The 16,752-nt window shown below is 41.3% G+C and overlaps 1 protein-coding gene across 1 annotated transcript in view; it reads right to left on the minus strand.

The window, feature by feature from the left end:
* cxadr (CXADR Ig-like cell adhesion molecule) overlaps positions 1–16,752 on the minus strand; it is a 34,975-nt gene that overhangs the window by 11,754 nt on the left and 6,469 nt on the right. Inside the window, exon 2 of the mRNA XM_063895421.1 lies at positions 3,859–4,028. Coding sequence (XP_063751491.1) covers positions 3,859–4,028 — 170 coding nt within the window. The remainder of the gene's footprint in view (positions 1–3,858; positions 4,029–16,752) is intronic.

Consider the following 16,752-nt stretch of genomic DNA (forward strand, 5'->3'; position numbering starts at 1 on the left):
TGTGTATGCCTTTCATAACAGGTAGGACATTCAATGATACAATCACCACCTGGCCGTTCTCAGCGGATGGATCATGCTGCAGAGGTAACAGGCTTAGATGCATCAGACACATGTACCAATGAGGTCATGGTCATGTGATGCTCGCGCAAGAAAGAGGAAGAGTGGCAGATCATTTGAGAGGCAAAGCAGAGAGCTGGGTTACCTGTGTACTCTAAACAACCTGCAAGCCCGGGGAGTGCAGCCTTGTGTCTCTGTGTTCCCACCGAGGCTTTCAACTAGGATGACTCAAAGTGCTGCTGCCACATGCTTTCACCAAACTATGTCATGGCTCGATACTTTGTCAACATGAACAACTTCCTGTCGCAATAAGTCCAGTAAACAAAAGGATCTGCTGCTGCGCCCAAGGACAAAGGAGACAGTTTGTGTGATGGAGGATAAAGCTATGTATTTCCAATGTTTTCCACTGGGCAAATTCCGCTCCTATTCAAACCATTCAGATTTAGTTTTCATAATTGTTTCCCTCATTGTGGTTGTGGCGAGCACTCAGGGTACACCCTGCTTTCAGTTAATCTGTAGCCAAGCACTGGGAGCCAAATGCTAATGACTGTTACTGTAGGCATGCCTGGCATCTCTCGTTTAAGCCCAACAAAGCAACACATTAACTACGCATCACCACCCGGACCCTGATGACATGTGGGATACGTCAGATGAAGGAGGCCATCATTCCCCACCGGATGCAGGACTGAATGCTGTGGCATTACTTCTCATTGCAATAATGCAAAAAAGAAAACGTGGTTCATGAATTTTAAACTCAGTTCTTGCGCTAAGGGCCAGGAACACCAACCAACCTACCTGCTAGCAAAACCTGGGCTTCAGGTTAAACAAGCATCTACTGATCCTGTTGAGTAGCTTCCCGCTGTAATGGTTGATCTGATAGTGGCTGTTCCTTTAAGAGCAGCCTGAATCTCAAGCCATGTGAGCAGAGGGTCGCCATGGTCTCTGAACATCTGGGAGCCTCTGGCTATAAAGTTTAGACTTCATTCTTGTCTCCTTGACTGACCTAGTAGCGCAGGTCCTTGCAGATCTTCATAATCCTTTTTAACATTGTCACATATATTAAAGCAGACCCTTGGAACTAACGTGCTGCTAATTACAAAGAGTTTAAAGAGCGTGTAACATCATATTTAGCGTGTGTGAATATAGCGAGCAAAATCTGACAGGTCAAGGAGAACAAATACGTTTAGAGAGAGATGTCTGGCCCGCTTAAATTCCTGCAAAGGTTTGGCAACATTGATGGGAGTGCAAAGAAGAATGCTGCACGTAATAAAGAAAATAAACTCTGGAACCAGATGCAGTTAGGTAATATTTTATATATTTCTACAGCTGCATTCACGTTAGGGAGATGGGGCCCAACTGGGGACCAACACTGAATTATGTATTCCCTGTACAACTGTTGAGACAATTGTTGAAAAAATAATAAAATGTATAAAGCACTGAAATCAATATCTCTTCCTGAAAGGCAATTATATTTCCAGATGAAAAAACAGTGATGCTGTTTAACGGCACCTGCCTTTTCTCCATTGCTCTAGTAAATGATTTAAAGTAAAAACTAAGTAGGTCAAGAACAAATAGATGGGAGTAATTGAAGTCTCAGATAATAGCTCAAGAGCAGAAGCAGGGGTACAGAAACCCTGTCAGTGATGATAGTGGATGGATGACAGAGACAAGGAAATGTAATGATGAGCCTATGACCTATTTCTAACATTCAAGCCAAAAAAAACATAAAAAACACAAAAAATGAGAGTGGAGAATAGGGAAGAGAAGGCTTTGTGACAGGTGGGAGGTGGGGGAGTAGTGAGCCAGGGGAGAGGATCACACTGCTGGAACGTGAGCAAGAATCCATCTCTATGGCTGTGAAAGCCCTGAGGGCATGTGGAGGTCCGACAGAGATGTGTAGTCCTCCCTTCCATTGCCGAGGGCCATGCTGGAAAGGAAGGAAAGACACTGCCTGGGATAAAGAAACCTCCCATTGCTCCTAGTATGCATCTGTGAGAACACCGCAGACAACACATGCTCAATAGTAGTGCATGTGGTTCAAATTACATGTGTTTACTGGATACAGAGCCTCCTGCACAACATACCAAACCACAGCAGGGTTAGTGTGAAACAACACAAGACTTTTAAAGTCTTGTGTTGTTTCACCCATGATTGTGGAGTGCCAGTCTTTAAATGAAAAAAAATAAACACTGGTTTCTGTTTTTTAGGAGGAAATATTTCTAAAGCTGCATACAGTATTTCAGCTAGGAAAAGATCCAATCAGCTGCCTAGCAAAAGGCAAGAACAAACAGGCTACGGCCTAGGGCTGGGCGATATGGACCAAAAGTCATATCCCGATATATTTAGGTTGAATATCGATATACGATATATATCCCGATATTTTTTCCGCAAAGTGAGAGCTGTGAAATGAAATGCTCAGTCAAAGTCAAAGCCAAATACGAGTAGTTTCATTGAAAACTCACTATAAAATCTAAACATAAACACTGTATGACAAAGCTCCGTAAGGTGCACATTTAAATAAATAAAATATCTTAAATAAAATGAGCCTTGTTTGGAGACAAGCTGTTTTCATCTCCCAGTCTTGCATGAAGTGAACTGTCACGCTCATATAAGGCTCACACGTCCTGCTTGACCACATATCGCTGGTCAACGCAAAATGGGTGACGTTAGCGAGCCGGCCTGCAACGTTCTGTCTGACTTCACTATACATTTGCGGCAGTGCTTCTCGTGCAAAATAGTTTCGACTGGGAAGCTCGTATCTCGGGTCCAGCTTTTTAATTAGCTCTTTGACCCCGACCTGTTCCACTGTTGCAACAGGGACCATGACTTTGGCAATGTGAAAGGACACTGGCTTTGTTATTGCACGCCACTTGTCGCTTTTCTTCTCATACGGCACACAGCGGGAAAATGAAGCTTGCAGTGAGCTTTGTTTTGGGGCTGGAGCTTTGTCGGGTTGGGGACGGCTTGTGCCTGTGGCTTCTGCAGCGCGCAGTTTCACACACTCTTCATATTGCACTTTGTGCCACGTTTTTAAGTGATGAAAAAGATTCGTAGTGCTTCCACCACTGGCTGCAATGTGCTTATGGCACTCCCTACATATAGCTTGGTTTTGTTGCTCGTCTGACAATTTGTATCCGAACCATCTCCAAATGATGGAGCTACTGCTTTTTCTTTTACCAACCAAGGGGCTCTCCACCGTACGCTCTGCAGACGATGTTGCCTTCTCCATGTTTGTTGAAGAGTGCCGGAGTGTCCCTCCCCCTCCCCCTCTGTGCATGAAAGAGGAGGGGCGGAGCCGGGGCACGGGAAGCAGTGCAGAGAGTTCCGATCAACGGCTTGCCTGAAGCAAGTATTACAGCGCAATTTTGAACTATATCGATATATGCGATATGGTCTAATTCCATATCTTATTTAAAAACATATCGATATATCGCCCAGCCCTACTACGGCCAACTGTATATTGGCTCGACACCGTTTGTCCTTTATGAACTAAGCCATTATATATTTGTATAGTTTTACTTCACTTGAACTAGCCATCTAAGAAAACATATTGCTCAAACTGTATTGTATCTCAGCAAGGACACATAACTTGACACTGCTGCTTGTCTTTATTTAAACCTTATCACACAGCAAATAATGGATGCTCCTCAACCCTCAATGTAGCCTATAGCCCCCGATATACCATCTACAGATTCGGGCCAGTATCAAACTAATCCTAATCTCAGCGCAACCTTAACTTTCATATGCCATCTTGGAAATAACATTTTATTTTCAATGTTCGTGGAGACCATCTACACGTACCACTTTGTCTTCTTTCTGGTTGTCAGAGGAGAGTAAGCTCCATTCAATATCCAGTGGTCCAGAATCTTCAGGGGCCAGACTGAACTGGCAGTTCAGCTTCACACTCTGACCGCTGGCTTTCTCTATCGATGTTGGCCCCGTGGATGTAATCTCCAGACCAGAGGCCAAACCTGTACACACAAACAGATAAAAATCAATGGCCTGCAACATGATTTAACAATAAAAACAGCTGGCATTGCAAGATCAAACAGAGCTTTTTCACACTGTTTATCAAATGAAATTGAGCAGTGAATTGTCAAACACAATGTATCAACACCCTCAAGCATACCCAGTGTTATCATCTATTTTACTTGAAATGTTATAACCATCATTTATAAAATGAACATCATGCAGTATTTAAGATGATTTTTAACCAACAATTAAAACCATAAATTCAGTCAGAAAATGTTTACTGATCAAATGAGAAGTAGGGTCATTTTTTCATAGAATTCTACAAAATCTGATTGTTAGTGGTGACTTGCTTTACAAAAACCTTTTCAGTCAGCAGTGAAATCTTTTGATACTGGGAATGTGTCACTCATTAAATAAATATGGCTACAACTCATGTGAGAAGTAACTCTTAAACAGAACACAGCTGAGCCATAGCAAGGGAGATAATAATGATTAAAGAACATTTAAACTGTAACCCATCACCAAACTGGAGCAGACTCAAGCATTTATTCTTAGAACGAATAAACATAATTTCCTGGTGACATGAACTGGGTTAAGATTCTCTATTCAATAAGAGATTTAAGCCGCAGCATGGAACACAGTCCATAGAGAATGGAGTTGTCACATGCTGCCTCGACTCATTAAAATCCTTCTGACAGCCTGCCACCTTCCAGTCAGCGAGTGGGGGGAGCACAGCTTAAAAACATATATAACTATATATATGAAATCAACACAATATGTTGCTGCCAAAAAGAAATGTGTGTTACAAATACTTATCACGTCCTACAAATGACACCAAACATGTGTAACTAAAATGTTTCTTTGGATAAGAGAAATGTTCACGCCATCTTAAACGGACTGTTTTCTGAGCTTCATCTGCATCTCATTACACTGCTTTTACAGAAACTGACAGATGTAGCCGACTCAAAGATAATTGGTGGAACTGTATCCAAAACCAGGAACTGTAAAACACTTTGTTAACCTCTTTTTTCCTTCCTGGTAAGTTTTATTATTTACCTCAAACAAACAAACAAACAGGAGTACATGCATCTACACAACCACAAAAAGATCTAAGAGTGTTGGGAATGTGGTGTTGTAGGGAAGATCATTTGTACTTAGGCTTTTAATTAGCCTTCACATACTGATTTCCAACCCAGCTAACTGCTCTCATTCAAATCTACAAACAGTATGAGAGGTCAAGGTGACAATATGGAGCTCCACAACAAAGAGGAAGTTGCTAGCTGAGTTTTCTAGGTCGTGGCCCCATAGGGTAAGGAGGGTGTGAGCAACAGGTTGAGGTCCATGCCGCATCAAATGTCCATCAGCTTATCTAGCCCCAAACTTCTTTTACCTCTGGGCTGGGGCATCGACTGTATGAAAATACACCACACAGGCTTAGGCACATATAGAGAGTGACAGTCGCAGTCACACCCACCATTGTTGAAGCCTGTAAGCACTTGGTGTGGTTGCAAAGCTCTAGCATAGTTGTATTCCCTATCTGTCGGTGTTGCAGCTGGTCGTTTCAGCCCACAGCTTTTGACAGACGCCATTGATGGGAGTGATCCATCGCCTTCAGCAGAAGCAAAAGAAAAAACAGGGAGCGATATAGAGAGAACTGAGATATGTGTCTATCACTGTCAAGGCGGATACACAGCATGGCATCTGCATGATGGAAAGTTGTGTCAATTCATCAAGCCCCTACATAGGACTGAGGCATCTCTCAATGTTTCTTAGAAAGGGGAGAAAATTGCATTCTGTGGGAAACAGAAAGTATTCAGCTGGAACAGAGAGCCTGGTTTCTCTGACGGGCAATAAAGGATAGTGTTTGATGTAGCAGTTAAATCAATGACAGACCTCTGAGGCCTTAGAAGGTATTTGTTTGAATTACAGTTCAGCCAGAGGCCTCTTCTATTCAGCGCTACTCAAATGGGAAAAAGTGCCATTTCAGGAGATCATCCCTTCCACTGGCAAACAGATTATACACCTGCCAGTGTAGTGGTTCAGGTGACAGCAGAGTCAAGGCAAATATACAAAAACTTCATGAGTGGAACCTTAAATGTTAATTCTACATAGAAAGGAATTTATCACCCTGTTTAATCCAGCTACTGCTCATTTAAAATTGTGGAGAGGAACTGTTGTAAATGCAAATGATATGATAGCGTAACTTTATTATTTAAAGCCGTAGTTAATCTGAAATTAAAGCAAGGCAGGCAGATATACAAGGTCATGAAAATAAACACCTATTTTTATTGAGCGATGAGTCCTCCAGTTCTAAACTTGTTCTGCCAAATTTGAACAGTTTTGCTTATTTTCTGAAGAGATATTTTGTTTTTTGCCCTTTTTGCTCTATTCACTGGTTTGGTCCTAATCTCGTAGATTAGAGTTTTTTTTAAGTAAAACTGTTAATATACAAATCCTGTGCATATTTGACTTAAACTATGACTGTTGCCTATTAAGCTTATTATATTTAGTAGAGAAATATTTAAGGTTTGTTACAAATAAGTTGAGTAAAAACATCCAACTATACAAAAAAGGTTCTAAAAAAAGGGGGCACATTTTTTACACTTTGTGTGTACAAGGGCACAGATGGCATTTTGCCCATCAAATACTAATCACTACAACTGAGAGAGAAGCTTAGTAATACCTTTTTTTAATGAATTAAATGTCACTAAAATTTGGTCTGTAAGCAGGACACAGGAAGAGAAATTAGTCCTGATGAAGATTATGCGACCAGGTAAGCCCACTTGGCTGCCACCAAAACAAGGTGTCGCATTAGGAATAAGAGAATAGGAAGGTTGTTCTCACAGGACCCCATTACTCAAAGCAAAAAGATGATTCAATAATTGGTTCTAGGGCCTTTAATATTCAGCTATTTCTTCATGACCAATAAAAATAATAGCCCTAAATCAAAACTAACCTTACCCGCAACACCTCTTTATTTATTAAAACACATTTATTTTGATTCACTGCACTTGTACTTGTTTCATCTAGATGGCAAAGCACTGGTTCTTATTAGGTGCAGGTATTGTACGCTCATTTTGTTGATGGGGAACCTGCCCCTAGCTTGTCATGGGCCAACAACAACAATAACCCTGTAACCTGTAAAAGTCAGCTCACAGTGTTAGTCAGTAACTGTGTGACTAGGAACAGAAATGATCTTACTGACCTCAAAGATGCTCCATATAATTACTGGCTTATATAGGGTGACTGTCAGTCTGTATTTGGAGTAATGGCACCACAGCTGAAGTAAACTGGCCTTCTTGCTTCAAGGTAATATAATCGACTGATAAGAGACCATCATTACAGTCCAAGGAAAACAATGAGAAATAGACTGTTGGTAAATGCAGTCGAGCATGGACAGCAGACACATACACAACTTCCTTGAGCTCAGTGTCTGCTGTAGTAAGAATGTGTGGCACTGTAAGTGTCTGTGTATGTCAACTTAGTACTGAGAAAGCCGAGCAGTGGGGGGAGGGCAAACTGGCTAATTAAAAGGTCCGTCTTAATAACAATTCATGGCATGGTCTCTTTCCCTCCAGTCTCCCCCACACTGTCTGACACAGCACATCCCAGCGTGGTTACTGGGACGCTGGGAATGAACAAGAGGAATTTAGGGTGTCAGCGTGCTCCACCCAATACCCCCACTGCCATTCACTCACTCACTCAACCCCCCACCCCTCCCTGCCTGTCCTCCTCTTCTCAAACACACCCATGATTGTGGAGTGCCAGTCCCCCAAGGCCTACGATTCTCTCCGGTCCTGCTGATTGTAACCCCGCCGCCCACCCCCTCCACCTTTGTCGGCATACAATGGGGAGAGAATCCTGTCTCCTGGCAACCAATCCCTCTGAGAAGGTTGCCGGGGCGCTTGAGAGACCGAATGAGAGAGAGAGAAAGGTAGATATACAGAGAAAGAGAGAGAGGTTAAGTAGGTGGGGACACAAGGGACAGTCGTGGAAAGGGAAGTGAAAGTTACTTCATTGATGAGAGTTTGTGGAAGTCATAGTGAGGCATCTTTATCAACATTGCAAACAAGCATGGCTTCACTAAATAATGAGATGAAAATAAATCATCGCAACTTGTCAATGTGGGGAATTTGTGGCTTTCCCTTCCTTTGTTTTTCTCATTAAATAATATCTTTCAGTCTTTTCTCGGGTGGTCAGACAAATACAACTTGCGATGGATATTTTCTTATTAACCAAGTTTGTACTTGTAAACTGCTGGTCTTGTTATGTGACATACATGGCTGACAGTGCCCATTGTAAAGTGTAAACCATCGACTAAATGGCAACATTAAGTATATTTGCATTTATTTACTTACAGAAAAATATTTTTCTGTATGTAAATGTACTTAATGATTTCCCCCCCCTCTTCACTTGCAACAGAAATGTGAGTTTTTATTAGTGTTTTGCGCCTGGAACATTTGGAGTTTGGAAGTCTGACATTTCAACTGGAAGGCGCATAAAGTACAGATAATACAGAGGTTAAAAAACATTACGACTGATATTAATGCAATTAGTTAATAGCCTAGTTCCTGCATGACATGTAAATGGATTCCATTTGTGCAAGGGTTTTTAAAAGTCTTCTAGGCAGATATGATAAGTGTTAGCATGAGACAGAATTAGACCCTGAAACAAGGAGACACTTTAATGAGCTATCCTCAACTGACCCTTATGCTACCCAGCTAAAGACCCCCTGAGCTTTGTCACGGGCCACAGTGGATCATAAGCCTCTTTCTCCTCAACCCTTTGACCTTACAGAGCATCCTTGGGAGTAAAGTCTGAAAAGCAAAGTTTTACCGTGGGGAGATAAAAGGTAGCAGCTATTTCTGGCTCACAACAGAACAACAACTGCAACAAGAAAAGGCTTGGCTCGGTGAAAGAGGTGAGTGATGTTGCGCTGGGATTTACTTCTGTTTACCTTCTTCAAGGTCGGCTCTATGAAGTTACACTACACTAGCATGTGGTCTCATGTTAGCTTCAGTGGCAGTAAAAGATCCTTAGTGTTGCAATAAAACAGCTTAAAGTGTGTGTGTAAAAGATGAAAGTATGAATTAACATCTTTTTCTCATAAAAACACTGCAAGTGAAATATTTTCAGTTTAGTACTTCTTGAAAAACAACCCACCCTCAGTAAACAATCCTGAAAAACAAAGTCTTGTTTTCAATTAAATGGAGCAATATCTCACCAATTAAAACTAAAAAACAACAGTGACAGAGCTTTTGAAAACTGTTGCACATTTTCCTGGACGGGCAAGATGATGGGATTAATATTGGCAATTGTTTTTACTAAAATTGCAGTCTGGGGGGCTCTGGAATAATCAAATTAAACAGCACAGATGCTCTCCCCATCATAACAGTCAAGCCAACCCCCTGTGACCACGCCAAAGAACATCAATTACTTTGGGAACAGCAGAGGATAACTTTGTAAGTTTGCTGCCCAAAGAGAAGGCTCTGAACACTCGCCCCAGTGCCCCCGCTGGAACTATTTAATTTGAAGCACTGTGGGCACCCCGAGAGGGAGTGCATCCGTGGTTTATTTAGTGTTGCAGAGGGCTGGGACTCTTGAACCATACTGATTGTGCTGTAATGCAGCCTGAAAGCTCCACTTGCCACACAGAGCTGCCATCAATTCCCCGTGCAGATGACCTAAAGGCTGTTTTGACATAATTGAACATTAAATGTTGAAGGGGTGAGGAATGACAGGCACTTTAGTCGACTGCCTGAGCACTTGACAGCTTCTATGAGCCTATTGGGAATGTGGCAATCACCCCTGCTGTGAATGTCCATAGCAACCAATCATTAAAAAAGGCTGTTTTTTCAATTCAAATAGCTTTATTGGCATGACCATAATGAAATACAGTATTGCCAAAGGTTGGTACAATCTATGTGTTTATGAACATAACATATTCTTCTTAATAGTACATTCAAAATGTATATACAGTGAGAGGAGGCAAACATATAGACATTAGGAGTGTACTGTTATAAACTAGAAAATGTAACATTTTGAAATAAATCAAATAGAAACACAGAAAAATAAAAAGGTGAATTATTGTGCAGGATAATGCTGATGGTACATTTATATCAATAAGAAAATAGAAGTAGGCCTAAGTTATATTGGTGTGCATTCGAGTTAGATTTTTAATCTGACCGATCAGGTTGGTAAAAGTACAGAGAGAGGAAATAGAAATACACAATGGCTTGTTCCTAGTGGTCTGGTTATTCAAAAAGCTGCTCATCTAACCACTCTGCCACCATGAATTGCTCTAAAGCTAGGCACAAACCATTAAAAGCAGCACTGGCCAAACATGCATCCCTTCCCCCACCCCTGTGAGAGGAGGCACATTTATCTTAAGAACCCTGAAGAGTCAGATAAGACCCCCCAGTGTCCCTGAGACCTGTGGAAAGACACAGTCACACATACAAAAGGCCTCTGTCCCTCAGGATTTGTTGAAGCCCAGGGACAGTGAGATTGTGACAATGCTGGGGGGGGGGGCTGGCGCGCCAAAAAGCTGATAGGCAAGTTGCCAGTCCAAGGAGCTCGCAGATAGCTCGCTGATAACTCCCACATGGGGAACAACGAAAAGTGAGCCAATATAGTCATGTGAGGAGGAAATTAAAACAGAAAAGAGAAAGGGACATGAAGGTGCTGAATACGAGGCGTTTCAGTGACACAAATGGACAGCATTGTTTATTAAAGAAACAAAATGTCCGTCTGTATAAGTGGGTGTCACACCAAGGAGATACAAACAGCTGGAGTGTTTTCTTCAGTCAGAGATGCCAGAGAATTAATTACAAAATCATGTCCTCCCCACTACACAGGGGGAACAAACTCAAAACAATTCCCTGCAAGCCATTAGGGAATGTGCGAAAGCAGTATGCATGACTTGAGAAACGGTGCAAAACTGAAAAAGGCCTCACAAACACACACTCCATCCTCATTACAGGACGAAAGGGTTGGTTGTTCAGGCGGAGGTTTTAAATCAATCATCAGACTCTGTTTATTGGAGAAAGTGTGTGCCAAAGAGGGGAGAGACAGCACCAAGGTTTTTGTTGGTCGATTTTTATTCCTACTATACCTGCCATAAACTCAGATTTTTAAATCCAAATATGTTTACCACACTTCAAATGTGACTTTTAACATACATGAGAGCTGTGCTCATGGCTGATTTGTGATAATATCACCATCGGTTTAAAAAAATAATAATCTGCAAAGAGAATCAGACCAACTGCAATCACATGTTGCTGATGTGATGAAAGGGGTTTCTGACGTCTTCATAGGTGGTCGGGCAAATAAAAGTCGAAAAGGTGTATTGAGACTTTTATTTTGTCAAGTTTTAACAAGATCACCCAAGATGCTGCAGGTCTGGCATAAAGAGGGTAAACTATACTTAAAAGAAGGTGAGGCGCATTTATGATGTTTTAAATTCACTTTCAAAAAACCAGTTCTGTGTAAGGCTGTTGAAAGAAATACTGTTTATCAAAAGGCAAGTATTTGTGTTCCAGACTTCCAGCAGTTTTCTGTGAAACGTAAAAAATGAAAGCCAAATGTCTCAGTAGGGTGTAGTCGTGGGGAGTCTCTCTCTCCTGACACAGGAGTTTCTCCTCACTGAGGGAGAGTAAGCCATGCCAGGCCCCACATCCCCCAAAACAAATAAAGTGCCTGATACAGAGAGGGCCCCTGCCGGCGCCCTGGCCCCAGCCTTGTCCGTGCCCCACGGCACAATGCCAACTGTGATCAGGAGGCAGCCTTGCTGATCACACAGTGAGACACAAGTGCAGCAGAGTGCAGCTACTTCATTTAGATTGATGACGGACTGTCAGAGTGGTTCCACTGGACATGTTGCAGAGTCGATACAGATGATAAACTGTAGGTTTTGGAGAACATACAAACTCTGATGCTCATTTGCAATGCAGAAAAAAAGAAAAATGCGCAACCATACAGAAGCAAATAAAAGTTTCTCACAATTGGGCTTCACTATGTCCGAGAGGTGAACACATAGTCGGCTTAAAGCAGCAGAGCATGAGTATCGAAGTAGACCATTCCCCTTGAAATGCAGGGCAAAATGAGGGATTAGGAGTTCTTTCTGTAACTCTTAACAAGCCTTGTGCTCAAAGTCATTAGTGAAAACTCAGAATCTCTCTCCAGGAGGGGAAACAATTTCACATGTCTGGAATTTCCAGAGCTAAGCAATTTCATCTGTTCAGGCGGAAGTGGGCTGAATGATTCACTTCACCGTGTTGAGTGAAAAAGAGTCCATGAGAAGGAACAGAGTAGGTTAGGTCAGATTTGCATTTCACAGCGATAAGACACGACTTCCTCATAGCATCGGAAACAAATCACTGACACTAACAACTCTGGCTTCTCGGTTCGGTCAACTGAGGACTTTTTCCTAACTGAAGTTTCAAAATAATAGAGAAAAATAAGTCTTTAGTCGGGTAATTCAGGGACATGAACACAAAATGTATGTACTATGTATGAAGACTCTCATGGCTCGCTGCCAAACCACTAAAAGGATTAAGGTGTGGGGTCAGCCTGCAGACAGAGGCCAGTAAAAGTATCAAGAATTCAAACAAAAAGGACTCCCAATAAATTCCTGGCTTCACCCCTTACAGTGAAGCACATCTCAAAAAGTCTGATCACTATTTAGTATAAACTGATTTAGTATAAACTGATTTGCCAAAATCTTCATACATCTATTGACTCTGAGTTTGTTTGCCGGGTATACATTGCTATGAAGTGAGTTTTTAAAAAGGTGATTTCTCATGTTTTGTGTAGAATGCAAAAGGCCACCTCCTGCAGATTAAGATATTACGGATAGTGGATTTACACAGAAACCTATTTTCCATGTGTGATGTCAGCTAGATTGGCTTGGAGGCATTCAATGAGTCTGCTATGTTCTGGCCGTTTTCTCTAGGCTCGGTCTAAAATAAGGTTTCCTGCCTGAAGGACATTACATGACGGTGGTTTTCTGGACATTGGTTTAAAATACACATTCCTACGTGTGACATGCCCAGAGTGTGCGGTAAAAAGCTAAAACACAGACTATTTGAGTTCAAAGATATCCAATTGCTGCTGAAAGCTCCCTGAGGACAAACATGGTGAATGGACAAAGTACTAACTGCAACTGCAGTAATAACTGCTAAAACATCAATGCCTTTTCAAAAGCATTTATAACATCACATCTCTCTACACCCGCTCATCCTGTCCAAAGCACTCTCATCCAGGCAGAATGGGGTCTTTGTGAAAGTGTAACAACACAGACAGTCCCTTCCTGTCCTCTGTGTGGGGGAGACACTGCAGCAGGACATCAAGATAAGGTCGCTGTTAAAAGATAACAAGATGTATAGCCTAATCCCTTTTCTTTCCTCTCTTTTTCTCCCTGCACAGGCTGTGAAACAGGCCAGGCGTTTCAAGGCTGGAGTCTCTTCTTCACTCTAAGGCTCTTGAAGGCAGGTGTAGTAAATGCACCTGAGTGTTAAGCCTTGTAGGAAGCTGCAGGCGAAGACTGTCATTTGCTGTTACAGCTTAACAGAGACTGCTGGCTTTATTCATGCCTCTAGCTCGCACTCATAGCCAAACAAAGAAGAGAAAGCTCAAAACAGCCAGTCTGCATATCAAATTAAATGACAAGATTGGGCATTTTAGAATTAGTTAATAAAATAGGAAAAGCTACTTATTAAGTCAAGTCATAATTATTCCTCTATGTGGTCTTCCTTAACTGTTTAACTGCGGCATTGGATGACGCTCAACAGTCTTCTACAGAAGAGTCTGGACAATACATTCACTAAGCCCATTGAAAATGGAGAGTTCAGACTCAAAAGGGATTCAAGATGTTGTTATTTGACTCTGATAGTCTGCGTAAGCTAATTAGATCTATCTAAAAACCTTAGAGAGCTTATCACTGCCAACTGGACACAAACTCCTTCTGAAAACATTAAGCATAGTGTACATCGACATTTACGTTACTCCCACATTAGATTGAACTCCAGAGCATGAGATTGCTTTCGAATCAAAGAGTAGCAGCTATGCTATTTTGTGATAAGCAGCCGCGTAAAGCCGATTTTTGGAATGCAATGGGGAGCCTAACAGCCTAAGTTAAAAGCAATTGCACAAAGAACATCTTCCCTCATGTATTTTTAATTAAGAATTCCACAAGAAACTAATTAACAGGAGCTTTCTGAAACAAAAGGATGTGCTGTAACAGTCTTTCGTAATGACAGTTAAATAAAAGAGTAATCAAGTCATTAAAGTTGTAATGCTTTAGATTTCAGTCCTGGTTGATTTGGTGATACCCATGGTTACCGTGGTATCATTAAGTAAGGGTTTAATATTTGATGTAACTTTAGAGAGTGAACAGCATACCGTTTCAATGAAAAACAATTGTGCTGTAATAATAACCTCTCAATCTGATTCCATGTGACGATGATGGACTTCAATCCCAATAAAAGCTTCATTGACCTGTTTCCGTCTGTTCATGTTTCAGAATGTTCCATTTCAGTTTTCTACTGCTGGCTATTGAAAAGAATATGAATATTATATTTCATTTATTTTAATAATTCTGTTACATACTATACACTGGGCCATCATCTAGCTTAAAACTGGCTAAACTAGCCTACTGTGTAATAATGCTAACTTATTCGTATAATAATAATAATAATGCATGTTAAATAACGTATTCACTTTTTGTATTGGCATTGTTCACAAAATTCAGTGGTGTATGTTAAATTTGCAGATGAATTTGCAGAAAACATGATGAGCTGAGCACAGCAACGTAAGCAGCAGTGTTTCACCGATTGCTCTGTGGAATAAGGTCTCTTACCTCCTTTCACGATGTAGGCCTACATTAAACTTAAACTGGTCAATATTTGCTAAAATGTTTGCACAGGATGATAAGCTCATGTCAATGTACATATAGCATCACATTTCACTTCTGCTGTAAACAAGAAGTTAAAAGACAAAAGAACAGTCAACATTGTACTCGGAAAGGAAGTGAAAATGCTATCTTTCAGGACAAAAAGGTCAATCAAGTTTAAGCTTTGTTGTCAGTAGAAACCTTACATCAGTAACGTAAGAGCTGTTTAACTACTTTGTCTTCTTTATCTTAAACTGAATGTATACCATCCAAATGATATCTTGTGAAAATTGGCACTGACAAATACCCTGACACTTTAAGGTTTCAGCAGGGTTGTCTGGCTCATGAGTGTTCTATGTAGTAAAGTGCTTTTGCCTGAAACCTAGCATACAAGCCAACTCCCTGCTGGCTCTAATGACATCTAAAAAGGTCTGACCCAAGAGTACTCTGGAAAAGCAGCCAAATGCTTAAAAAGGGCAGTCTAGACCAGGCTGACAAGTACATAATCTCAGTGAAAGTGACTGAGACGCAACATAATGACCACTGTTCACCTTATGTGGCGTGGCCAGCTCGTGAAAATATGTCAGGGGCATGCCGCTAATTTCCCCCCACACTATTTTACAGCAGAGGGATTATCAAGGAATTTTGAGTCGAAACAATTTGACTATCTTTTTGACAAGGTCTTTTAAGCTCGTATGATGCAACAGTTACACACAAACATGAACGGCTGATTAATAAGAGATAAAAGGGAAGAGACTTTTTGGTTGATAAAATCTTGGCTTACATTGTAGACAGTCATTCTCTTTCTTGTCTCCAGGTCATTTATCTCCAGCTGAAGAGTAATGTTTGAGCCTTGCCTGCTGCTGATCAATCGTCCCTTTACTCTCATCAGAAAGACAAATACAGAGCTGACGTTTACCTAACAGTGATAAGAGTTGGTAGGTATGGGTGCTAGTGCGACAGCAGGTTTACTGTTCTCCTTCCAATTATCAGCCACTCAGAAAGACAGCCAGCCATACACTCTGTGTGTACCCATGAATTATACATGGACTCCATTAAGCCACTTAACAGCTGGTTCCTTTGGAACTTTCCAGCAACAACTGTAGCCGGGTTGCCCCTGTGTGCCTGCTTATTAAAACAGCAGCACTTGTGATTAAGGTTGTGCAGTAATGTATGTTCTTACCAAAATAAAGCGGCCAGTCACAGAGCTATTTTCAGTTCAATCTCTTCTCTCTGGAGGATGACTGGGCCAGCTGCCGATTCCCTCACACGGCGGCGAGATGCACTACAGTAATTAAATGTCGGTTGGTGCTCGCTGACCTTGCTGTGGTTCAGACGTTGAGCCTTTTCTATACCCAACTGTAGCAGATGTCCTGGCCATTATAACTGTAGATCCAAAAACCACCCAGGAGTAATAACTTCAGCGAAATACTAATTTAACCAGTGCAGTGCCCGTTTAAAAAATGTATGTCGGAAAGGACTGAATGCTTTGCCTGCGGTATTGCCGTTCAATATAGTTGAATATAATGAACTATTCTTCACTAAACTATCCAGCATTATGTTAGAATCTCCACCTTGAAAAGACATGAGGTAAATCCATGTCTACATTATGCTTTTTTTTTACTGTTCACTTGGATTAATCAAACAGTTGAACGCCAGACTTTGTGGTACGAATAGTAGTATAAATATTGAGCAGCCTGTTCTTGTTCTTATAATGTATCTTGTAGGCTTCTGGTTCTAAATTGAAAGTGGATACTTTTCCATTCTCTTCATTGCATGACCAATGGGAAAGCTTTCATCTAATCTAATCTCATGTAATGCTCTTTCATGAA

The sequence above is a fragment of the Eleginops maclovinus genome, chromosome 11 (genome assembly GCF_036324505.1).
Source record: "Eleginops maclovinus isolate JMC-PN-2008 ecotype Puerto Natales chromosome 11, JC_Emac_rtc_rv5, whole genome shotgun sequence".
Classification (NCBI taxonomy): domain Eukaryota; kingdom Metazoa; phylum Chordata; class Actinopteri; order Perciformes; family Eleginopidae; genus Eleginops; species Eleginops maclovinus.